This window comes from Puccinia triticina, chromosome 10A (genome assembly GCF_026914185.1).
Source record: "Puccinia triticina chromosome 10A, complete sequence".
Classification (NCBI taxonomy): Eukaryota; Fungi; Basidiomycota; class Pucciniomycetes; order Pucciniales; family Pucciniaceae; genus Puccinia; species Puccinia triticina.
Window position 1 is genome coordinate 3,985,436 of NC_070567.1, and position 26,132 is coordinate 4,011,567.

Genomic DNA, 26,132 nt, shown 5'->3' on the forward strand with positions numbered 1-26,132 from the left:
GCGATGGACGAACACGTCAAGCCCGATATTTGAGCGAGGGCACTAGCCGCCCTAGCCTACAGCTCCTCATCACAAAACAAGGAGTCCAGCAAAGAAGCGGCCATTGCCCATCGAATCGAACTTCTCCAATCAACCTCACGCGAACAGGTCGTCCGGCGCTTCAATGCACTCTTGCTTCCGACTCTGTTGGAAGTCTACGGTGCCAGCGTCAGCTACACAATCCGGCTCAAAGCGCTCGTTGCTGTCCTCAAGATCGCTTACTTCAGCAAAGCCGAATATCTCACCCGAACCCTGAGGCCCATCCCCTTGGCTAGCTTCCTGGCATCGATCCTCGCCAATCGCGATCAGAATTCACTCGCCATGTATGGCCTTCAGATGGTCGACCTCCTCTTGGCCAAGTTGCCAGATGATTACAACTTCATCTTCCGCCGAGAAGGCGTGATGCATGAAGTCAACCGTCTTGCCGAATCAACTCCATCGGGCTCGCATTCTTCCATCAAGACCAGAATATCCAATGTCGGCGCTGGAGGATCACGATCAGAATCACACATGTCTGCAACGTCGAACTTACTCGACGAAGAGCTCCTTCAAGTTCCATCTTCGCTTGGTCGTCACGGCAGCAGTAGCATCCATCCTTTCTCGAGCTCATCTACCTCCTCAAGCTCAACAAGCACGAAGGATCAACTTATCTACCGCGCCCGGCACTTGAAAGCGAAGTGGGTGATGGCCGAAACAACAGCTTCAACCAAAGCCCAAGACATCTTGGACAATATCCGAGCCGTGGTCGATGCACTTGGAACGGTCGAAATTGCTGATGAAGCCAAATCCTCGCTTCTCAAGCTGGCAGCCCTCTTCAGCCGCGAAAACAACCCCGTCACTAGTGAGCATTGAAATGTGAGTCATGTGTTTGTGTTTAACCTTTAAAGAAACCCTTACATACCCTTACCTTACATATTGGGAAATAGTAGGTGTCATTAAACAAGCTCCATATCAAACTATTTTAGGTTTATTGAAATGTTTAACACACTAGCATTTTATTTTTCACAACTTGACACACTAGCATTTTATTTTTCACAACTTGAGAAACCATGAAGGTGACAGTTTTTGGTTGTAAATGTGTATATTTTGCAAATGGTTTCAATCAAACATAAAAACTGAGAATAAAAAATGATACTTTATTAAATTGTGGGGGGTGGAAAGACCATGATGAGGGCTGGAATTGGGATGCTTGGTTGAAATCAAGCTTTTTCCACCCACTAGGGGGAAATTGATGAGAGTAGTCATAAAAGAGCTGAAAAAGAATAGAGACCTTAGGCTACCCCTGCAGATCTTTTTAGAATTTACACAACATAGGATTCCAAGATTAAGTCTAGAATGACTTGATCTTAAGTTTTGTGGTTTTCTGAAACAGAAAACACCAGTATTTTTACAGTGGTGCAGCCACCTTGGCCTGTTCAAGTCAAGTTGGGTGGGTGAAGGGGGGGGGGGGGGGGGGGGGGGGGGGGGGTGGGGGGCTCCTGGACTTGGGGTGCCTGCTGGGGGCTGGGCACTGCAGCGGCAAAGCCGCCTTGGCCTCTAGTTCTATAAGTTATAGAAAGGAAACTTGTGCTAGTTCCTCTTGAGGAAAGTGAACCTAGCTTAACCATGTCTTCAAAATCAGATTCTTTGGAGTTTCTTCTTAGAACTTCTGACTTGGGAATCAAATCTAAGAAAGGAATATAATTTATTCTTTCATGAATAAATGCATCTTGAGATTAGCTTTGTTAGCTTCAAATTTCATTCAGTATCATTGAAGTGAGCACTTACACTTCTTTGATGATTCCTACACACAGGTTAGCTTCAATGTATCCCAAGAGGGAGAAAATTGCTGGCACAATCTTTTTGTTATAATTTTCATATCTTTTATCTAGATAAATTTCAGGGCATTTTGTAACCAGTTTGGAAACTGCATTGACCATTTCCTTTTTGAATCCAAGTGGGTCAATTACTTTTTGAGCATCAAGTACATCTTCTCTTTCTGAAAACATTGATTTGTTGGCTTCAAGGAAAGCTTGCAATTTCCTGAAGTATTTTTCAGTTGAAAGTAAGTTTGAAACTTCTTTCCAATTTTTCAATAGTGTTTCTGGTATTGATTCATCTTCCCAATACCGTGATGTCATCTCATCAACTGAATCTTGACCAATCTTCTTTACATATTCTACATGAGAAACCAAATCAAAAATGATTTTATCTTTTTTTTGCAAAACTTTTTGTTTGGTTAAATAAATTCAGATCAGCATTTGAACACAGTAAATTGATTATTTCTTTAAAAATTCAGGAATCACCTAAAGGAAACTTGTCAAAGCAACTCCAGTACCACTGTGTTGTAAATTGTATGGGCACTCTGGCCAAAGGGCTTAAACGGGGGTAATCATCAATAAAATGAGAAGTATGAAATATAGCTTCTTTCACTATCCTATCATCTTCAAACATACATCTAACCATCCCATCATTAATAATTTCACTTTCCAACAAAAAATCAACAACCTTTTTTGCATATTTCCAAGGCGTTGAATAATCAAAATTTTCAAGTTTTCCTTGATGTAAAGATCATTGAATACATTTTTGTGATCAGTGACAAGCTTCATCACTTCTTTCAAAACCAAATTGCCAAATTCTGGAAGGTATTTATCAAATATTGATACAGACAATTCAGGTGGAATCACATGTGAGAGATTTTTTGTGTGTTTGCTATTGTTCCCAGATGAAAGAATCCATTCAGTAAGTTCATCTGGTGCAAAATATGTATTGACATTCCATAACTTCAACCTCCTCCATTTGCCAAGGTTGTTGATATTCTTCTCAGATTTCTCAAATGTTTTTCTTGCATCATAGACCTGTTGAGATTCAAGATGTGGAGCACTTTGTTCCATGGCAGAAAGATATTGGTTCAATTCTTTCCCCAAGACTGAAATTTGTTCTAAGTATTTCTCAACCAATTCAAACTTTTCTACATAAAGATATGATCATAAGTGATATTGCCTCAATTTCCCATCTTGGGCTAGTAAAATAAAAAGCTTACAACACAACTTACCATGATTCAAAACCTGGCCTTCATGTATGCGCAAGCCTGTAAAAAGAAAACCAATCAGAACCATAATTTTGAACTTGGTAAATTCAGCAATTTATTTTGATCACAATGAACTGACACTTTTCAGGCAAAATATACTCATCTGTTTTTTGTTTTTTTCTTGGGGGGGTTGAAGCATCTAATTCAGAGTTTATTTCATCTGTTTTGCATGAAATTCCTTTGGTATTTTTTGCCAATGATGAGTGGCAATGAGATAATCAACAAGATGTTTGAGTTTCTTGCATTTCTATGTTACTTGCTCTAGATGCACTTGATAAAAATTTGAATGCATACCTTCTAAGCTATCTTCAATCCCTAGTTTCTTTATGCTACTACTACTTGCTTCCATCCCATTACTCAGCTCAGGTAAAACCACTAAGACTGAAACAATCAAGGAGCTAAGGAGAATTGAGTGGTAAATCATTTTCAGAAAAATGAAGGAAGTTCAGATGCAAATACTGAGAAAGTTGGCAGGCTTGTGAGTAGTAAAAATATTGTTGTGCAGACAGAAAAAATCCCAGATTGATCTAAAGCAGTTCTTTAAATATCTGACGTTATTGCTGGGTGTTGGGATAAGGGCCAGAATACAGGATAACATAAAAGAAATCAAAACAATCTCCGATGAAACTAAGGGCCTGTACCATACGAAATCTGTTTTTCCCGCGCGAGGAAAACAGCTTTCTTTTTTTCAATATTCTGTTTATCAAGCTATAAAAACAGCTCTGCATAAACGTGTACCATAACCACAAGTTCCTTCACCGAGTTCCTTGCTGCAAGAATCTTCTCCGCTCGGACTATGTATGTACATCTAAGTTTATTAAAACCACAGATTTACCAAAAAAAAAATCCAGGGTTTCCCCTGCAGTTTACAAAAAAAATATCTAAATACAAGGGTTTAATCATGAGATAACAACCAAACAAAACACAAAAAATAAAAAGCTAATTTACAAGAGACGCAACCATTTAACAACCCCCCAGCCTGTGACATGCCACAGGTAAAAAGGGGCCAGAGTTAACCCGCTCAGCCTGGCACAAGTGTGAGAAGCAAAAGTCGGGGCTGTGAAGACATCAACCCGCGCAAGTGCAACGGAGGATGCCCTAGAGGACCATCACTAATTGGATCCAGAGTCACATCTTATACCCGCACCAGGAGCTTGATTTGACCAGCCTGACTGTTGTCACGTACGCCGCGCCACACCCAGCCACCCCCTTCTACATACATAATCAAGCAACCCTCACCAAGATCACATCCAGTAACAACGGCCACATACAATGCAGTCCCAGGTCTGGGAATTTTTTGTCCCCCACGTTATGGTCCCCTCCGTTACTCAACCCTCCCGCCTCGCTCGCCTCATCGCTCACTGTCGTCAACTATGAGTTCAAGCAGGACGCAAGCAACCCCACAGAGTCTTCCTCTCCCCAGCCGAACCGCACCTGCACCCCTCAGCCTGAGCAACTTCCTCATCCAACCAATTGCTTTCCTCTACCACCAGCGGCCCGTCCTGCGCCACTGCCATCATCTTCGTCTATCAAGCCCACTGGCTCGACTGGCGCTGCTCCGCCGCGACCTGTGTATCTCACACTGTGCCCTGCCCCTGCAGCAACGTCCGAGCCTGGCTCGCCCGGCAGATCTGATCCAACAGACCAACCAATTGCTCTGGACGAGCGCACTGAGCACACGCAGCCAAACACAGACATCGCAGATGACACAGGGAATCTGAGCGTCGCGCCAGACGGCGCCCCCAGCCTCAACATTGTCTCTCCTGTTGCTGCTCCCCTTCCCACGACGGACCTCGGGCCTGGGGCCCCACAAACACCATTGAACCCATCCAAATTACAACCTCGTCATTTTCAAGGCCAACCTTGGCAAGCTTGTCCACAACCAGATCATCAAGATTATCAGCAACAAGCCGGATGAGGCCGTCCCCGCAGAGGAGAAGTTGGCTCTGATTCTCAACCTTGAAGCCACGGATCCACTGTGTGACCAAGCTCTGAACCTCGTCAACAATCAGCCAGCCTTGGGTGGATCAATTGGTTGGGCATACCTTGACCTGCAGGATACACACGAGCCCGTTATTGGACTCGCCAAGCCAAGCGGCCGGCCTTCGCCTTACCCAGACCCCCATCTCAATGAAAAAGGCCGCTTGGGATACGAGGACGCTTGGAAGAGGAAGAAGCTTGGAGACGAGGATGCTGGGGAGACAATGCCGCTTGGAAGACGAGGACTCTTGGGAGACAAGGGGTCGGAGTATTGGGTGCGGTTCTTTTCGCGCTTGGGTAAGTCTTCATTGGCCTCCGGCTTGGACGGACGCCTCGTAACTTATTGCCCTGCTTGCTCCTCCCTCTTCTTCCACCGGGGACATGAGCGCGCTCCCGCAAGTCATGCCGAGCACAATTCACATGCTGACCAAACAGGCACAGATTCTCCCTCTCAAAAAAAACCCCCCACACATTTATCCCTCATTTTGATATTCCTTGTTCAAGATCCATGCTAAAGGATCTTTGGAAAAACAAACACACTGAAAATCCTTGTCCTGTACCATAAAACAGATGAGTAGCAGAAGTTTCTGAGTCTCTGCCGGGGTAAGGGGCTTCAGCCTGGCCTCTGGATGAAGTTCAAGAACACACAGCACAATCAAAATCACAAGAGCTATTCAAACAATGTTATTCCCTAATATACAAGCTCCAAAAGGAGCATTTGTATTATCCTGTCACTTATAATTCAATTTTCTAAAGGCACTTAATTGATTTAGAGCACATCAGGGCTCATAGTGGGCTATGAAATTGTGACCTTCCTGGATCACTTGTTAACTGAGATGATGAGATGTTATGCCAAGAACAACTGAATTATATGCTGCAAACTGAGTGTGAAGGGTGATTGGGCACAGTGTGAACTGAAGATCTAAAAAATAATGCAACTCAAAGATGTGGAGGTCATAGCTTTAGGGTTTTATTTTGGATTCCTGGTGGAAAATAGTTGGGGGGAGCTGTAATGTCAAACAGGCATGGGGAGTGCCAGTGGTGAGGGTGTTTGGCAGGCATTGAGGTGCAGAATATGGGGGGTAAGTGGATGGTGTCAGGTTGTGGTTCTGCTACTCTTAGCTTTATCATACCTGCTGGTGTCACTCATTAATGACCTGTCATTTACAGGTCTTACCCTCAATTAGGGATCTTCATGTGACACCAGTGGATGTTCTTTCACCCACCTGCAGTCATTCATATCCAAGCGTACTTAGTACAGTGGTTAGTACACTTGACATGGATATAAGAGACATGGGTTCAACTCCCATAGAACACATAATATTTTATGGAGTTTCACAGGTTATGAGCCCAGCGCTACCGCGTGATACCTAGGATATTATGGAGTCTTGGTATGATAAACCCCTTTCATAGCACGGGGGGCTGTCAGGTTGTGGTTCTGCTACTCTTAGCTTTATCATACCTGCTGGTGTCACTCATTAATGACCTGTCATTTACAGGTCTTACCCTCAATTAGGGATCTTCATGTGACACCAGTGGATGTTCTTTCACCCACCTGCAGCCATTCATATCCAAGCGTACTTAGTACAGTGGTTAGTACACTTGACATGGATATAAGAGACATGGGTTCAACTCCCATAGGACGCATAATATTTTATGGAGTTTCACAGATGGAGGTGGAGGTTGGACCCCTGAGAGTGCAGCGGCGTAGCCGCTTTGGACTCTAGTACATACATAAAACATATATTATGCAGTCTGAGGCCAATGGGGTTCCTCAACATCAGGCCGATAAACACGTATTGGTCCACAACGGAAGGCAGGAGGGCCAAACCTCTCCTTCCTCTCAGACCAATTGAGCTGTGTTGGTCAGAGAGGAAGAGGCAGACAAGTCTGTCCTGACCAATAAACGGATCTCTCCGTCCGAGGGGAAAACGGACCGCTCCGTCCAAGGGGAAAGGGAGACAAACCCCCACCCCCAGACACATTGTATTGGTCCAAGGGGAAAACACCCCTTCTTCCTCTTGAGCCGATCTAGTCAAATTGGTTGGAGAGGAAGAAGGGGTGGTTTTGAGTGATATGAAGGAATTAGATTGTTCCGTCCAAGGGAGAAGAGGAGACAGATCCTCTCAGACCAATACCTACACATTGTATTGGTCCGAGGGGAACACTCCAGAGTTCACTACTTCCTCTTGGACCGATCAAGTTATATCAGGTGGAAAGAGGGGAGGATTCCTCTTGGACCTATATGATAGATGGTCTGGGAAGGTGGAGGACAGAGCTCCTCTCAAACCAATACTTTATATTGGTGGCAGGACTATCCGGGATGAGAGTGTTGTATCGTCCGAGAGGTGGGACGGGCGGGCGCAGCAAGTGTGGAAATTGCTTGAGAAAACAGGGTCAGACCTGTTTCTGGAAATTGGCAATTTCTGAAGGAAATTGATTACTGGATCCCCCCAAAAACGGGTGCTATGGTACACGTTTTTGAGGGGAAACTGTTTTCTGTAAGAAAAGCAGATTTCCGGCCGAAAAACTGCTTTTTGAGTTGCTATGGTACAGGCCCTAACAGAAAACACTCTTGATCAAACCTTTATCCAGACTGATATGAATCTGAGTCTCACTTTTGAAGCCACCCACTTTTGACTGTCAAAATAAGAAGGATGGGTTACAGCAACATACCCCGCAAATTTTATGCTTCCTTCAGACAGATTGCCACGTACATTTTGCCTGTTACAGAATTTCAGACAAGATGAAAAGGGCAGACCAGAGACAGTAAAAGGGTCCTCTGGGCACAGAAATTATGTCTAAGAATCAGTTTGGTCCCAGCTTTCTGTGAAAGTCATGCAACTCAGCATAGTTGGTATCAGATTGAGAGCCATCCTTCCAACTAACTTCCAGTGGGTGTGTGGGTTGGTATTTGTAATAGGAAGGGAGTATAGGGTTAGAAGGACATACCCCGCTAAGCTTGATTAGGTTTGGTAAATACATAGATAGGCTGAATTGAAATTGTTTTTGTTCATGATTCACCAAAGAAAAAACTCAACTTCAACCACAAAAAATCGACCACCTTTTCAATCATCCAACTCTCAGATCCTAAAAATCAAGTCCAAAAACAACAAAAAGTATCTTCATCTCTTCTCCTATTGACTCAACTCCGTTACCTCCTTATCTTCATCCTTATCCCTGTTTATCCTTTCCCTTCCGAATCGTTTAAAATTGAGTTTTCCGATCCCCCTCCTAAAAAGACCACAAGGTTTCAACCTTATTCGGGTGGCATGACCCATAATATGCCTCCCAAGAATTGTTTTGATTCTCGGGTCGATCAAGATGGATGGTCTAAGACCATTGAGATGGGAGACATTATGTCTTCCGGTTCTTCTCTTGACCGGTCTGTTGACCGTTCTCAAACACCGACTCAATCGGATTTTTCTCAGAACCCTCCCCTCTCCCAATCCCGTCATAATCCTGCTATTCCCGAAAAGGGTTTTCTCACAGCGATTTCAGAGATCTTTGCAAACCCAAACTCTGATGGAAGTATCTTCATCAATCCCAAGAAAGTTAAGTCCCTCTCTCCGCTTTTAGCGATTGAGAAAATCGCTAGCGTTCAAACTCTATCAATAGTTGAGAAGATCACTATTAGATTAGATTCAATTGAAAAGTCGCTTAATTCAGCAAGTCTTGCTGAACCCAAAAAAGCTCCGACTTGGGCTTTGGTTACCAATAAGATCACTCCCCCTATTGCTCGCACGCATATAGCTCGTCCCCCTCCCTCTAATCGAATTCTTAATGAATTCAAACCAGCTTTTTTTATTATTCGCAAATCAGTTCCTGACTCGTGCCCTTTTTTTCAAATGTCTCCTCCGGAGATTACATTGAAAGTTAATAAAGTCCTTGTAGATATTGAGGCTAATTCACCAGATGGGACCCCTTTTACAGTTAAAGGTGTTTCCCAGTTACCATCAGGTGACTTTAAATTCTTTACTAAAACTCATTTTGCGGCAAATTGGTTGCTCAAACATAAGCATGAGTGGACGCATTTATGTGATTCTACTCTTATCACTCCTCCATCAACTTTCCCGGTCATTCTTCATTCTGTTCCAATTTTGTTTACCCCGGCAAACAAAGCTACACTTGCAGATCTTTGCAAGGAAAACCTTATTCATCCAGACCACATTCATAGTGCTTGATGGCTTGGTAACCCTCAAGCTAGTAAAAAATTGCATGGCTTGATCATTGTCAATTTTTTTGATAAAGATCTTGCGCGCAAAATCGAAAAAGGTAGTTTATTTTTTAATCATTTACCTCTCACCGGTGCCCATTACAAGAAATCCCCAATTCAATGTTTCCAATGTTTAGAAGTCGGTCATACCGCACAACTTTGTAAAAATAATCCGTTATGTAAACATTGTGGCGATTCTCATAATTCAAAAGATTGTCCTTCTGATATTGGTAATGATAAATGTGTGAAGTGTATTCAGTACGAAAAAAAGAATAATCCGTCATCTGAGTTCGACAATGATAATGTTTGTTTTTATCATTCTCCCATGAGTCTTAAATGCCCTCTCAAAACCAAGAATTTTCGTCATAACATCATTAATCAATGAGTAGGTACACCCATTTATTTCCAAATCCCTGTTCCAATCAAATCAATCAACCCAGTCCTTCCGCCTCCTCTTTCGACGCTTCCGAAGAAATGGTATCCGCGACATTCAAAATTTTACAGCTGAATTGCCATAATTCTTTCGAGGTCACTTCAAATGCTTTAAACTCGGATTCTCAGTTCTCAATCTTGGTTCTTCAAGAGCCATGGATCAATCCTCATACTCTCAAGCTTCCACACTATGAAAATTGGACTGGTCTTCTGGATTCAAATCATTCGCCTCTGGATTATAACAACAAACATCGAATTTGTTTCCTTTTTAAAAAATCCTTTTCCACTGATAAAATTCATCCGATTCGTGATGGTTCTCGCATTCTTTCAGCCGTTGATTTAGATATTGAACATGAACAAATCAAAAAATTATGGTTAATCAATCTCTATAATCCTCCAAAATCATTTGAAGGCATTCAGCAAATTTCCGACTGGCTTGATGCGCACAACAATCGCCAAATCCCAACATTCCTTTTTATGGATTCCAATCTTCATCATTGGTTGTGGAACCCATCGAATTATAAACATTCGCATCAACAATCTAAAGATCTAATCAAAACCTGTGGTCGTAATGGGTTCAAGATCGTCTCAGAAAAAGGATCACCTACTTTTATCAATAAAAGGTCAAGTCCAACGGTTATCGACCTCACTTGGGGAAATTTCCTTGCTCTCAAATTTGTCGATTCGTGTTGTACCTCTTTGTCCAATTTTGGTTCCAACCATCAATCTATTGTTTTAAAACTAAATTTTAACCCACATGTCATTCCAGTTACTCGTCTTTCTGTTGATTTAAAAAATGTTGATGTCAATAAATTTTGTGTTGATTTGTCAAAACGGATTGATCAGATTATCAATCTTCCCCTTTCTAATATTGCCGATATTGATAAAGTTACTAAAGAACTAACCACTTCATTTCAAAATTCTATTGATTGTCAAAAAAAAACAGTCAACGTTAACAAGGACAAAGTCAAGGCCTGGTGGGACAAGAAAATCCTTTCACCAATCGTCCAAAACAGAAATCGAGCTCGCAAATGGATGCTGATTGCGCATTCTGTCCAAGCGTGTGATTGTTATCATTACTGGCAAAAAACATTTAAGGATAAAGTATTCGAATTAAAACGAAACCATTGGAGAAAATTTTTAGCTGAAAGCAAAGATCATCAAATCTTTAGAGCTTACAAGTTCACTAAACCATGTAGCAACGGCAGTGTAGCACCACTGATTAACAAGAATGATGAACTCACCTCCAATAAGGAAGAACAAGCTCGACTCTTGTTTAAAGGCACTTCGGAAGTTACTATCGACTGCGACACGAGTGACATTCAACCCATGTCATTTCCTGATTCATTCACTTTTCTGGATATTTCTCACCTCGAAGTTGATAACATTCTATCTAAATTACCCAAAAAAAAGGCCAAAGGTCATGATGATATCGCTAATGAGGTTCTCTTTTGGAGTAAAGATATTATCAACCCCCTACTCACCAAACTCTTTACAGCGTGTCTTTGGCTAGGATATTTTCTGACATTCTGGAGACATGCAATCACAGTCATTATTCGCAAAGCGGATAAGGATTCATATGCTCTTCTGGGCTCTTATTGACCTATAGCTCTGCTTTCATGTTTGGGAAAAGTATTTGAAACTCTTACTTACTGGGCTGAAAATAGTGAAGTTTTAGCTCAGGGCCATTTTGGAGGCCGGGCTAATTTTTGTACTGATGATGCTAATATTTTTTTAACCTCCTGGATTCGCCAGAAATGGCGAGAAAATAAAATTGTTACAGCATTATTCCTTGATGTTAAATCAACCTATCCTTTGGTTATTAAAGACCGACTAATCAACTCATTAACTCAACTAAATATCCCTCCTTATTTGTCGGCTATTGTCCACTCGTTGTTGTCAGATCGTTCTACGCCTCTTTGCATGGATGATTATCTTTCCCCATCATTCAATTTGAATTGTGGCCTTCCTCAAGGCTCTCCTCTGTCGCCTATTTTATACATAATATACAATTCGGGTCTACTAATAAATTCTCCTCTTAGTTTGAGTCAAGATAAATTTTCTTTAGGATTTATTGATGATGTTACTCACTTCGTGGCCAACAAAAAACTCAAAAGCGCTTTATCCTCACTTGAGAGTGAGGGTTGTCAATCACTAATCTGGGGAAAGAAACACAATGCTATTTTTGATAAGAAGAAAGCAAACTTCATGGTGTTTACTCATAAATCAATTGATGTCCGTCCGCTTCGCCTAGGCAACATCAGCATGAACAAATCTGACTCGGTCAAGTATCTTGGCATCATCCTTGACCCTCGACTTTCCTTTACTCTTCATCTCCAGAAAGTTAAAAAATGTGGGGTTAACACATCTAATCAACTTATTAGAATCTCTTGTTGTTCGTATGGGCTGGGCTTACAACAATCCAAAAATTTAATTATTAGTATTCTCCGTTCAAGAATTCTATACGGCAGTTGTGTGTGGGCTTCGAAAAGAAATGAGTCGGCTGTTAAAAATATTATCAGTAAAATTTATAATCAAGCTGTTAGAGTTGTTCTTGGTGTTTTCAAGACTACTCCTTGTAAATTCCTCGAAAGGGACTCGCCACTAATACCTTTTTTTGATGTACTCAAGAGAAAAAGTCATCTATATATTTGTAAAAAGTTATCAGCCCCCAACAGTCATCCGATCAAACAGCTAATCAGTAACAAGCTCAACAATCACCCATCAACTCACCTGTCTTCTATTCACAATATTCTTGATGGTCATTTAATCCCCGATTACGATTTTCAATCTATTGAAACCATTCATCAGCATATTATTCCTCCGTGGTCTAACTTCAGCTTCAAAATCCAGAATTTTAATATTAAAAAAATATAGCCAAAGATGTCGTAACTAACCAAATTTCTGATAAAAAAGATAAAAATGAATCTCTTCTTTTTACCGATGGTTCTAATATACCAGATAAAGGATCGGCCTCGGCGACCCTTCTCAATAATGCGGCCTCTTTTGCTTGTTGAATCAATGACTCCAATAAAGCATCAGCTTTCGAAGCTGAAGTTCAAGCTATCAACATTGGTCTTGATATCATCAAGAATGAATTTATAAGAAATAGGTTACCTTTTTCAAATCAGATCAACATCTTTTCCGATAATCAAGCAGTTCTTCAAGTCATCGCCAAACCACCTCGTCCCCAATCAAACCAGCATGTTTTCATTCAGATTTTCGAAAAAATGGAGGCGCTATTGCTTTATGGATTTTTGATTTCGCTCCTATGGTGTCCGGCACACGTCGGTATTCCAGAGAATGAAGCGGTCAATCAACTTGCAAAGCGAGCGGCGGAAGGAAACCGGACTTTTAATCTCGATCATCAGAAAAGATCATTATCCAGTATTCAACAATCAGTCAGATCTAAATTCACCTTCAAAAAAAAGAAGAACCCAATAAGTCGGAATCAGATTCTTTTAACCAACACACCTATGAAAATTTTCGACTCGTTAAATCGACTTGAAAGGGGTTTGAGTTTGACAATATACCAACTTCGGTCGGGTCATTCTCCCTTGAACGATTTTCTTTTTCATATCGACAAACTCGATTCTCCAAACTGCGACTTTTGTCAGGTACCGGAATTGGTCAAACACTTCCTTATCGACTGTAGAAAATACGTTGAACAAAGAAAACAATTTAGATCCAATCTAATATCAAATAGAGTTAAAATCAATCCGAACTCGCTAAAGAACTTACTCAATAATCCGTTGACTTTTGACTCTCTTTCTAAATTCATTATCGACACCAAACGTTTCAAGAATATCAAAATCTATATTGAAGAAAAAGATTAAAAAGTTATCAGTTTCTTTTATGATGTTATCTGTTCCAAAAAAAAAAAGAGATGAGATGAGAGAGATTTGCTTACGTTTTATTGTACTGTTTTCAAATCATGCATGTGGTGGGTAGATCGGGCTGGATCCTAGTGGGGGTCGGGTTCGGTCAACTTCCTGCCCGCTTTCATCATCAGGGTATGTGGCTTGAGCAACCACATAACACGCTGTCTGGGCCGCAGTTGTGACGGAAGTTGATCGTACTCGGCTTTTGCGAAGATTCAGACTCGATAAAAGAGAAGGATTTTTCTTTTTATCATTTTCTTTGGGTGCTCTTTTCTTCATTTTCCTTTTTCTTCCTTCAAAAAACCACTTGGATTTAAGTTTACATCACTCAACGTTAAAAATAACTAGTTTTATTCTACTATGTATTTTATTTTAACATCATTGTATATATTTACATAACCTAGTATTCACCTAGTGCGCAATGTCAAAATCAATAAGCACTAAAAAAAAAAAAAATGATTCACCGAAATATTTTTAAGTGCTTAAATCCCATTGAGGAAGTTGGTTGCAGCAATCTTTGATGAGACTTGCAAAAAAAAAAGTAAACAAGTGCTCCTCAAAACCTTCCTCTAGGCAGATATTAGTGTACATTTTGGCAAGACTGAAAAGCTGCGCTACGCTGCAGAAAGCGGTGATTTTAGCACAGCACAGTGGCTGCCGCTAACTCCCCAGCCCAAAAAGCAGGAGCGCAGCGGGACAATAGAAAAGCAGCATGACCAAGTAACAAAAGACAACCATTTGTGGTGACAAGCGAAAGTGTGAGGATTCAAGTATTCAAGGGAGTCTGGGAAGAGAGAGTGAGGCAGAAGGAAGATGAAAATCCAACAGCTTGCTTTGCAAGACCGGACGCCCGCAGCAGGCTGCAGCAAGGGACTTGGGTTAAGTTTAACGCAAGCCTCTCCTACAGAGAGCGCTGCACGTGGGTCCCCTGGACCTTCCTGAGATCCATTGCCAGTGCGGGATTCCTCCGAGCTGATCATAGCCTCTCAGAACTTTGCAATTCCAGCTTTTTAGAGGGAACAGGGGAAGGAATATGTTTGGAGACCCCAAATCGCAAAGCTGAAGAGCTTTGAGGTGCTGAAGCTGATGAACAAAAGTGCATTCCTGCTCCGAAGGCCTATCCCGCCCGCGCCTAGCAGAAGACCCCAAATTCACATTGGTCTATGTAGGAAAGCTTCACATTTGTGATACTTGTGCTGCTTACACTAACGTCAAAAATGTTGGCCGATGAAAAAGTTGATTGACTCTGGCCGGGCTCGAACCGACGACAACATGCGGACACATTCATCAGGTGTTAAGCATGTGCTCTACCAACTGAGCTACAGTGCCAAATGCCAACTTTTCGAAATGCAATCGCCGATTTCATTATATACTGCAATGTACTTACTGGCAGCAGAGTCTCAAAACTATACGCATGCAGACATGGATTCCCATCAACCTTTTCAGCATCCTTGTTCAAGATTCACTGTCATGATTGTAAGGGTGCATACATGCAGAGGGTGAAAAACAAGACTCATGTGACGAGCTGGGGTCTACCTATTGTCAAATCGGCGTTCTATGACGAACTTCCATCGGAGAAGGCCAACGAGACCCGCGACCACGAGTATCCAGTGTGCCAGAATACAGATCGGATGTTGAGGGCAGTTCACACTCAAGTGATCAGGCGCGGCTTCTCCAAAGTACGGAGCAAAAGTGCTGGGCATGGAGCTTTGTTGGCGGCCAGAAAGCATGGATTGGATCGAAGGTGCCTCTCACTTCAGAGAACCAGCCACCTGCCTCACCTTCACAACCGGCTCTATCCCCCCACCCCCTCCCGCGTGAAACACCCACAGAAAAGAAAGGTGAGATGGCCCGCTGAACATCCACATGTCATACCAAGGCCCCCTCTTTGCCAACCAACAGTCTTTAAAAATACTTGAAAATAAAGGCAAAGGAAACGACAGTCCATCAGCAAAAGAGAGACTCTCTGGGAAAGGTTCCCGGACGAAAGAAGCTAGAGAAGCGCGGAGGGGCGCGAGAGAGAAAGCCGGATGATTAAGAGAGTATATAAATAAATAAGTGTCGGAATGGAGTGAGGAAGGAGGACTGATAAGAGGATAAGAATCGTCACATGTGCTTGATCGAAGCGTTTGAGGTACATAAGGACTGCCGGACACAAAAAAAGCCCCCGCTCTATCCCGAAGCGAGCGATCGTCGGGGCAGGAAAGGGGGTGAAGCGGAGCGGACGAAGCGGCTAATTATGGGACGCCAAGCTCCACTGGTCCAGCGCGACCATCTTAGCGCCGACAGCCTTAGCAGCGCCCGAGTTGCCGTTCCATTGGGGACTGAAGAGGACGGCGACGGTCGTCGAGGCGGTCGATGCGGGCAGGTTGATGGCGAGCACTTTTACGCCCGGGTTGGGCAGGTCGGGCGAGCCTGCAGGCACCGGTGGGGCCCCCTGGACGCGGACGGGGTCGAGGGTCTCGAACTTGGCGCCCCCGGGCGAGACGATAGACACCGTCATTTGCTTGCCGTTCAGGTTCATGTCTGCACACGAAGACCATCGTCAGTTTTTTTTGTTCTGCTGACAAGGGGGGCAGGGGAGGAGGGCTTAACTGGCAGAGGCACCGTCGCCGGCAATCGTGATCGTCGCATTGGTGTGGATGCGCCATTGGGCCGCAAGAGTAGAGGCCGCGATTTCGTCCTGGAGAAGGACCTGAGAGCGGCCGTTGAGGAAGCGGAGGCCGCGCTTGATGTTGGTTCCGTTATAGGCCTCGGAGAGGTCGGCGATCCAGAGGGCCGTAGAGGGCCCGTTGTTGACGTTGAAGTTGATGTTGTTTTGGGTGTCGCCGGTGGACTCGAACTTGGTGACGGGGCTGACCGAGAGCGGGTTCTGGTTCAGTCCGCCGAGAAGGAGCGTGTTCTGGCCCTCCGTGCGACAGCGGTAGTACAGCCAACGCTGGCTGTTGATCCCTTCGGAAGAGAAGTAGCCCGCGCCAAGGTAGTCGTTCTGGCACAGCTGGCCCACCCAGCGCTCGCCCATCGCGTCTAATGTCAGGTCACCGGCATCCAGGAAGCCATGCGTCTGGTGACCCGTCAAGTTGCCCGCTTTCAGTGACGCAAACATGCCCTCCGTGTTCGTCCATGACGACCGCATCGACACCCAGGCGTCACTCGGGTCCCCGAAGTTGTGGTCCAGCGGGAGGTCGATAAACCAGCCCCCTGAGGCTTGCGGGTTGTACCAGAACATGCTCAATGGGTCCGCTGCATCCGCTCGGTCTCGTTGGTAGAGGATGTATCGCGGAACTGTGGGGTATGTGGTTTCAGCTCCTCAGTCTTACCCCCGGACGAAGGAAACAGCTTACTTTGGTACTGGTCCCCGTAGTAGAGCATCGGATTGGCAGTGGCCACGTATTTGTTGGGGCCACAGTCACCGTTATTTGCCTTGACTGGGAACCATGTGCATCGATGTCAGGATGGCGAGAAAAAAGAGCTGGGTAAAGGAGCACGAGACTTACAGGTGTTGCCGTAGACATACATGTGGTAGAGCCCGGTGAGGTTGAAGGACGGGTTGGCGGTCAATAACTGATGGGTGCTTCCAGTTGCAGTCTGTAGAGCAGAGGTCATGTGTGCGTGGCCTTGGGAGCCGAAATACCTGTGAAAAGCGGAGAAAGGTGTGAGTATTGGTGAGCACAAGAGGAGAGAGAGTAGGGGGGGCGAGGAAGACGGACCAGTAGTCGGAGGTCTCGCTCCAAGTGCCGTCGGGGGAGACAGCATTGACACAGTTAGTGGCCGCCGACTGGAGCGCCAATGGGAGCAGCTTGGAGGCGGTGCCCGTCGGGTCCTCGTTCATGATCGCCAGCGAGCCGACCACCATGCCCCCGTTGGTCACACAATTCCAGTTCCCATTGGTGGTCAGGAACCATGCATTGGTCGCGTGGGATTGGATGCCCTTCTGCAGCCCCAGGTTGATGATCGACCACATGATCGCGTTCCCTGTGTTGTGCACGTTTTTCTTAGTTTCTTTCTTTTTTCTAGCAAAGGACGTGGTCAGTACGCACTTTGCTCCGGCGTCCATGCCTCGTACATCCAGTCGTACGCAATCGCAAAGCCGATCGTGAATTCAGCGACGTCTAGCCAGTGACTAGAGGCACGGATGAGGGTTAGTTTTTTTTTTTTTTTGTGTCTCTAAAAGAAAGAGAGAGGTGCCTGACTCGGTGTTCCAATTGTTGCCTGTTCGACCAAAGGGCTGGGTGGTGTTACCGGCGGCAGTCTGCAGCTCTCTCCAGGACCGGTCGACCCATTTTGTGTCTTTAGTGAGCCGGTAAGCATAGGCCCAATGTTTGAGACGGAGCTGGACCTCTCTAGCGACATCCAGGACGCCGGAGCCGCTGAATCCGCCGTCGATGGAGTAGTTGGTAGGTTCCATGTTGTAGAACATGGTGGCATTGGCGAAGATGGTATCGTTCCAGCTCTTGAGGTAGGGGTCGACCTTGATGAGCGCCGGCAGCCGGTCCCACTTGTATGCGGGGGCGAACAGTCGGGGATGGTCCTGGCGGACGGAGGAGCCTGATTTGTCGGGCGGGTTGGGGTCGGTTCCCCAGGCGAGGTTGGCCGAGGTGGAGAAGGTGGGCGGGGTGTTGAAAAGCTGGCTGGCCGAGGAGGGATATTGGGGGACGCCGTAGGCGTTGTAGCCCGAGAAGAGCACATGGTTGGTGTCCTTTCCGGCGCTGAGACCGGCACCCGCGGAGGCGATGGAGGCGGGCAGTCCGCCGTCCTTGGAGGAGTGGCGGCTGCCGAGGACGGCGCCGAGGACGACGGCGAGGAGGATGGCGATGAGGAGGGCTGGGAGTCCGAATTTGACCCATGGTTTGGTGCGTTGTTTCGAAGGAGGAAGTTTCTCAGCTTGGAACTTGGCGGAGTGCGGGGACTGCTGGTGGAGCTGGTCGTGCTCGTTCAGGATGTCATCGTTGGGATTGGAATAGTCAACCTTACTCAGTGGGCGTGCTTGGGAGTCCATGCTGTGCTTGGGGCCGAACATCGGGAGTGGTTGCTGGTCGTTGTTGTCCTCGAGGGAGGCGAAGGAGTGTGGTGGTGGGTGGTGGGCACTACCCCACAGGGGGCGAAACACTGCAACCGAGGGAGCACCCCCCGGGGGAGACAAGGGCTCAGACTGCGGCACAGCAGCCACTCACACTGCCCCAGACAGAGGACCTCCCCATGAAGAGAGGCCCTGTTTGGCAGCGTCATATTACGCAGCGTAATGTTCAAAATGCAATACCATTACGTATTGTAAAAAACATTTTTTTACAATACACCACGGGCGCATAATTTTCAAAGTTCGTCGTCGAACCGCCCAAGGCAATAATTTGACATCAACTCGCCGCAGCTACGGCAAAAAGAGGTCCCAGTGAGGCAAGACCGCCAATCACCATCTCCCGACGGGGTAAGGCTAGCCTTCCACACAGCAGACCTCCTAGCCCCGTCGGGCACGAGTTGCCATCGATGAGCCGGCAATCCCACCATGTTACGACGGTGCTGCAAGACTGTGCTGGCTCACCGTCAAAAACAAAATGCCCTGTATTCGTCCCGGCAAGAATACCACCCAGCCACGGGCATGGCATCACAACACAGCCCCATCACAGACATGGCTACCCGCCACGCAGTTATGTACATAGATACATTTTTTATTTCTAGTGGTTGTCATATTTCATAAATCATCAGATTTGATATCCTATTTTTCTAATTTGTGTTCGGTTACAAAAAAAAGTCACATATATATGTGTAGATAGAATTCTGTCAAGTTAGATACTAAGTTAGACACTTCAAAGAAAGGAGGAGGAGGATGGATAGCTTTCTCAAGTCGGTTGGAATTGTACGAGGGTCGACGCTGAAACTGCTCCAACTAATGAAGAAGCTAGTGGAAGACAGTCGGGGCCAACTGACGCGCAGGATGGGGGACGGCAAGCGAGCAGGTGGGGGAGAAGCCGGCCAAGAAGATTATCGAGGAGCGTGCGGAGGCTGGAGGGGACCTGACGCCGGGGGAGAAAGCTGACCGGCCGGCGCCGCCGAGCTCATGCTCCGGAACCCTGGCGCACAAAGAATTAGACCCAAGCCAGCCTTTGAAAGTGTCGTCGGAGGACGAGCTGGCGTTGATCCCGTTGGCGGACGACAGTGAGGCGCGGATCGTGACCTTCCGCTCCTTGTGGTTGGCTTCATTGTCGCTATCTTGGGCGCCTCGGTCACTCAGGTATATAAGCTCTCACTCTCCCTCACACACCCTCCCAATTTTCTTGATGACTTAGGTGTTGTCAAACACCTGTTTTTTTCAGCTCTTCTTGTTCAAGCCGGTCCACATGCGTCTCCAGCCCGCCTTCCTCCAAGTGCATCCAATCCCCGCAGATGATGAGTGCTGGAGTTTGAAGAAAATTTGATGTGGGTTGCGGATTAGCGTGTCAGCAATGATCTTGTTTGCATTATCAAAGTGTCACCAAGAGGCCAAACTTTTCGGCTCTGCGGGTGGCGGGTGGTCAGTTTGCATAAATTGAGCTTGGTCCTTTGGCCACAGGGGCTACTCCCTTCTCTCAGCTTGATGTGGACATAATTCAGCCACCCACCGAGCTTGGAGTCATGGTGAAGATGGTGAAAATGCTGCTCTGCCTCCCGGCGAGGCTCTGCTCTCAATCTATATATGGTTTCCAAATTTCTAACCCCCCTGTACAGAGCTCTTGTATGTCTCTTTTCTTTCTGCGCTTTCACCTTCACTTTTGTGTATTTTGTTTTGTTGTGTGTGTTTTTCCGGGTAGATTGTTACCTACCCCGGATGTGTGCGCAATAAACAATGACTCTAACATTTCTCACGGTCATTGGTGGCATTGTGCGTTGCACATTGCGCCCCGCTACCGCAAGCAAGCAGGCAATACCTGCCAGTTTCATCTTGCCGCAGACGGTTGCACGCGGTAGTTGTGGTGGGGTGCCGTACATGTGGCGTGCAATTTTTTGGCCGTGTGGTTTATGAGCCACTGTGTATTGGCCGTCTGTTCTGGCCACTCCGTTTGGTGGACGTGCTGCGAGCAGCCGACTAACGTCGGCTGCTTCTGTCTGGTGACATGGGGTTTGGACGGCGGATTGGGCAAGGGGGTGGAAGACGGCTTCATGAAGCCGTTGTGGGGCCTGGCATGGGGCCCGTGACTGGGCCGTATGTTGTTGCGGGGAAGGTCCTGTCGTGAGACGTAAGGATCAGCCCGTCCCCAGACGTTCTAGTGCACCCGGGGTGTAGTCTTTTGAAAGTAAGCTTTCATAAAGCCTGATTGTTCACTTCCAAAAGATCAGGCCCAAAAATGATGTTTTACATAATGTAAAGGGGCATGCCCCAATTATTTATTGCGTAATAATGACGCTGCCAAACAGGGCCGAAGATAGGGAGTTGAAAAATCGACTCCCAGGAATTAATAAATTGACTCCCAAAAGTCGTTTATGTCGCGCAGACCTTCCCGGGACGTCTCCCCTGGGTCCGCGCGACCTTGCGCGGCCCCTAAAGCATTTTGGGAGTCGGAATATTAATTCCGACGGCCAGGCTGGGAGTCGATTAATTAATTTCATTAATTAATCAAGATTATTTTTTCGGACCCCCCACCAGGGAGTCGGAATACTAATTCCCCGCTTCAAAGCGGGAGTCGACCCCCTAAAGCCATCCCGGGGGAGTCGACGTGGATCTCGCGCACCCACAACCGTGCACGCTGACTCCCAGATTGAACCGCCAACCCGACTAGACGAGACGACTAGCCTCAATCAATTGATCCCCCCGAACGTACGCTCACCGCACGCCTATCTAGACAATCTAGACGCTCAGAATGTCGCAAAACGCGCTCCCCCTCACGGAAATAGCCTCCCCGGCCTCTTACTCGCACTCGGACGCGAACTTGGACCCGGATCTGCTCAAACTGACCCAAGAACTCCTAGCCCAAAAAAATGACGATGAAGATAAAGAAAGTGAAGAAAAAGAAGACTCTGAAGATGATGATCAAATTAAAGAGAAAGAAGAAACTCAAGATCAAATTTATAATGAGTTAAAAGCTGAAATATTGTTAGAATCTTGTTTAGATATCCTTGAAAAAACTAGTGAAAGTTGTACATTAGATGAAACCCCTGCTAGAAATGAAAAAAACCGCGAAAAATGAAGAAAAACCAAAAAAAATCAAGAAAAAGAAGAAATCAACCAAAAAAAGATCAAAAATCACAAAGAAAAAGCTCAAAAAAATTCTGAGGATATATCTGAGAAAACTGAGAAGAGAGACGACAATGAGGAGTACCATACGGACGCAGAAGAAGAAGACGCCAAAGATCCTGCGGCACAATTCGTGGTGAATTTCAATGAAGACAAATTTGAGGTTGATCCGGAGACTGGCAATCCCCGTTACACATTTCCCGTGCCTCCCGCTGGTGATTACGCAAATCTGGAGGAGATAACCGCTGTGCTAAGAGATGTTGCTGTCCGTCACGGGTATGGCATTGCTACCAGGAGGAGTGTAGCGGGGAAAAGCAAGACCTGGAAGTGTGACAGGTGAGTTTTTTTGTTATTTTTTGATCTCTTGTGCCAGTGTGCACCTTTCTTTTGCCGCAAAAAACTTCACCTTGCAAATTTTTCACGATTTTTGTCCCGACTCCGGTTTTTTACTTCTTGACTCCCATTTTTAATCTTCCGACTCCCATTTTTTGTTACCCGACTCCCAAAGTTTATTTTCCAACTCCCATGTTTAATTTTCCAACTCCCACAATTTTTTTTCAACTCCCATTGGCTTTAGCTGTGGGCTGATATTATTCATCTATTTTTTTGAATTTTAGGGGCGGGCATCCAGATCAAAATAGACGACCTGGCAAAGCGCACGCCAAGACTGAATCAACAAGATTAATCAACTGCCCGTTTGCCGCCGCGGCCTACTTCCAGAAGAAGACCAATGTCTGGAAATTATCCATCAAGAACCCGTGTCACAACCATCCGCCGTCCTTGTATGCTGCCGCCCACACTTCAAATAGAAAGCTGACTCTGTCACTGTACAAAGAAATGAAGAAACTTGGTGAATCTGGCTTGAGACCCGCAGCTATTCTAGAAGCACTCAAGAAGACTCACCCCAACAAAAAAAATTCTAGCAACTGTCAGTATCATCTACGCGGCCCGCAGGAAGGCTCAACTAGAATCTCTCCAAGGTCTCAGCCCCGTGGCTCATCTCAACCAAACTTTACGCAACACGGATTTCACCACGGACAAAAAAGTCAACAATGAAGGCACACTCAAGGCGCTATTCTTTTGTCACGCACAATCTGTCAAATTGCTCACGGCCTACCACCACGTCATCCTTCTTGATTGCACGTACAAGACAAACAAATACCGGATGCCCTTGCTGCATGTGTCAGGAATCACCGGCGCGAACAAGACTTTCAGCGTGGCTTTCTGTTTCATGGCTGAGGAAACCAAAATATTCTACGATTGGGCTCTCAAAGCTTTGCTAGCGGTCTTCAAATCCCACAATATTCCTCTCCCGGCTGTCGTCCTTACTGATTGAGAACAAGCGCTGATGAACTCCCTCCATGCTACCTTCCCCAACGCCGATCTCATTCTCTGCGCGTGGCATATCCAGAAGAATATCCTCGCCAAAGCCTCAAAATTAATCAAGGATCAAGCTCAAGAGAAGGAAATGCTTGGTTATTGGTCAAATTTGGTAAAATTGCGAACTCAGGCTGATTTCCGCTCGTCTTTCAACCGATTCTCAACAAAATACGGTCCAGCTTTCTAAAAATACGTCACAGAAACCTGGCTCCCTGTTGCGGAGCATTATTCAAACGGTTGGACTCGAAATTTGGCGCATTTTGACAACCAAACAACATCTTGAATGGAATCGGCCCATGCATTCATCAAGTCTCATCTTCTCGGCCCCCAGCACAGCTTTTCCTCAGTCATTACGCTCATCAGTAACGCTCTGGAGTCTCAATTCCACGAAATAGCCGCAAAATTCCATCAGCAGAAGATCACAACGCTGCGCTACCTTCCCAAGTTGTTCCACGACTGCCAAGGCGTTATCACAAATTACGCACTCCGCAAGGCCTTCAACAATTTCTTGGAAGCCAAAAACCTTGGAGAAAAGGATCGGTGCCATGGTGATTATTCGGATCGCATGGGGATCCCTTGCAAGCACCAAATTGCTGAAATCATGGCCGCGGGCGAGAGGCTTAGCCCTGGGTTGTTTCATGCCCAATGGCATATTCAGGTGAGCCACGCTTCTTATTTAATCTTGCGCTCTTTTTTCCTTCTTTGGTCATTTGCGGTCTTGGCGCGCGGAAGCGCGCATTTGCCTTGGGCGTTGTCATTTTAATTCTGGGAGTCGGATTTTTAATTCTGGGAGTCGGGAATTTAATTATGGGAGTCGGGAAATTAATCCTGGGAGTCGGGTGAAAAATCATGGGGGTCGGGAATATTTTGGAGCTAACTCTCACTGTCTGTCCCTCCCTCTGATCTAGAGCATGCGCCCCACCCCAAAACACAAAAGGGAAGAGGCCCTCTCAACCATCGACTCCATCAAAGAGAAACTCCTTGCGATGAACCCCGCCCAGCTTGACCTTCAATTGGCCGCAATCAACCACATTCTTGAGGGCACAGGGACCGTAATTGACATCAAGCTGCCAACTGAATCCCAAAAAACGCGCGGAAGACCCAAAGGGGCGCCAAACAAACCCAAAACAACTCGCCGGGACCCGTCTGCCTTTGAACATGTCTAAAAAAAGCGACAAATTGAAGAGAAACAAGTCCAGAAGAACAAGAAAGCCAAGATTGAACCACAGAAGGCCGCCGCGAAGAAAAAAGAAGATGAAAAGATGATTGAAGATCAGAAACCAAAGAGAGGACGCCCCCCCCATCAAAAAATCAGTTGCAGAAGAACCATTGAAGAAGAAGGTACTTCCCGCGCGCAAAAGCAAATCAGCCCCGCCAAAAGAGCCAGAATCATCCCCACCCCCGCCAGAAAAACCTCTAGACAACCCATCGCCGCGGCATCCAACAAAGAAACCTCTAGAAAAACAGCCCCCGCCAAAAACCCGCCAGCAAAAGCCCGCACCACCAAAAAAGCAGGAAGATGTCTCTGAAGATGAAGAACAACCGGTACCCAAGAGGAAATTCCGCCCAATCAAGAAAGCTCACCGGCTCCCTCCATCTCCATCTCCTCCAACGCCAGATGTAACCTCTCCTCCACCGCCAGTTGAACCGGCTCCTGAAGTCCCCGCTGAGCAAGAACCTCCGGAAATTCCTTCGTTCATTTCGTCCCTTCCAATTTTAATTCAACAAAGTGTCCTGAAGGTCTTAAATGTTGATGCGGATGGACACTGTGGATTCCAAGCGGTTGCTTGGGCTTTGGGACGTGGACAGGGCAATTATATGCGGATCCGGGAAGAAATGATTGACGAACTCAAGAACCGCCGTCAATGGTATATCGACCACAAATTTTTTCACAATATCAACAGCGTAGTGAACTGACTTACTGCAACTCAAGGCCCCGTGGGTAGGAGTAAGTGGATGTCTTTTCCAACAATGGGTGATGTGATGGCCAACACGTTTGAGACAGCGGTTTTTTACTTCTCCACTGGCTGGTCTCAGACTTTCTTACCACATTTCTGCCCCCCAAACAATAACCCACCCATCTTCATTGCTCTTGTCGACGATCATTTTGTTCCCCTTGTTATGCAAACCGCCGTCCTCTTTCCTGCTCCCCAGCTTCTTCGTAAGGATTGGGCTCCCAAAGCTACTCCTGATGCTCTGCGATGGGAGCAAAGGTTTTCTGTCTGTTTTGATTGTATTGTAGGCCGGAAGCTCTTGCAACCTGTTACACGTTACTAGTTGTATCCAATTTTTATATCTTTTTTAGTTAATTATTTTTAGTTTGTGTTGTCTTTTGGTTTTGCCCATCATATGCATACATGAATATTAAAAATTTTATCACTTTCCATTCCTAGAATGTTTATTCCTTTGCTACTTTTTGCGCTAAGGCTATTTTGGCAAAAAAAAGGTCTTTCTTGCCGCCAAAAGCGCTTTCGCGCAGCGTAGCGCGCGCTCTTTTGCGGTGTTAGTGCAATTGCGCGTATCTGCGCTAATGCTACTCTAAAAACTAGAATAGCTTTGCACCCTGTGCTCGTAGCGTGAGCGCCAATGTGCGCAATTGCACTAACACTACGCTAAAAAATAGCACATTTGCACAGCCCTGCGCTACACTGACAGCTATGGTTAGCGTAGCTGACCCACGGCTGATAGAAGGTGTGCCTGATGTGTAATACCTCCTTGGAGCTTATAATTTTTTCTACGGAGTGTATTCTTATGGCAGAAAAATATTAGCACCGTAGATAAGGTTTTGGGGGTTTGCCTTAGTAGGAAATCCGCCAAATCCGCCCCCAGCTACAAAGGGTCTCCCTGAGAAGTACTAATGCCTTGAAGCTTACCATATGTTTTAAAGAGTGTAATCTTACAGATAAAAAATTTTGGGGCCATTTGGAG

General features: G+C 45.7%; 2 protein-coding genes across 2 annotated transcripts; one reads left to right on the forward strand and one right to left on the reverse strand.

Annotated features, from left to right (window-relative positions):
- Positions 1-723: 723 nt before the first annotated feature.
- Positions 724-5,027, forward strand: PtA15_10A382 (uncharacterized protein; the record flags this gene model as incomplete). Its single annotated transcript, XM_053160551.1, has 2 exons — positions 724-873; positions 4,236-5,027. The coding sequence occupies 2 exons, from the start codon at positions 724-726 to the stop codon at positions 5,025-5,027; spliced, it is 942 nt and encodes a 313-aa protein (XP_053024514.1).
- Positions 5,028-15,851: 10,824 nt separating this feature from the next.
- Positions 15,852-18,617, reverse strand: PtA15_10A383 (uncharacterized protein; the record flags this gene model as incomplete). Its single annotated transcript, XM_053160552.1, has 7 exons — positions 15,852-16,144; positions 16,214-16,903; positions 16,963-17,046; positions 17,116-17,252; positions 17,329-17,593; positions 17,659-17,741; positions 17,812-18,617. The coding sequence occupies 7 exons, from the start codon at positions 18,615-18,617 to the stop codon at positions 15,852-15,854; spliced, it is 2,358 nt and encodes a 785-aa protein (XP_053024515.1).
- Positions 18,618-26,132: the final 7,515 nt, after the last annotated feature.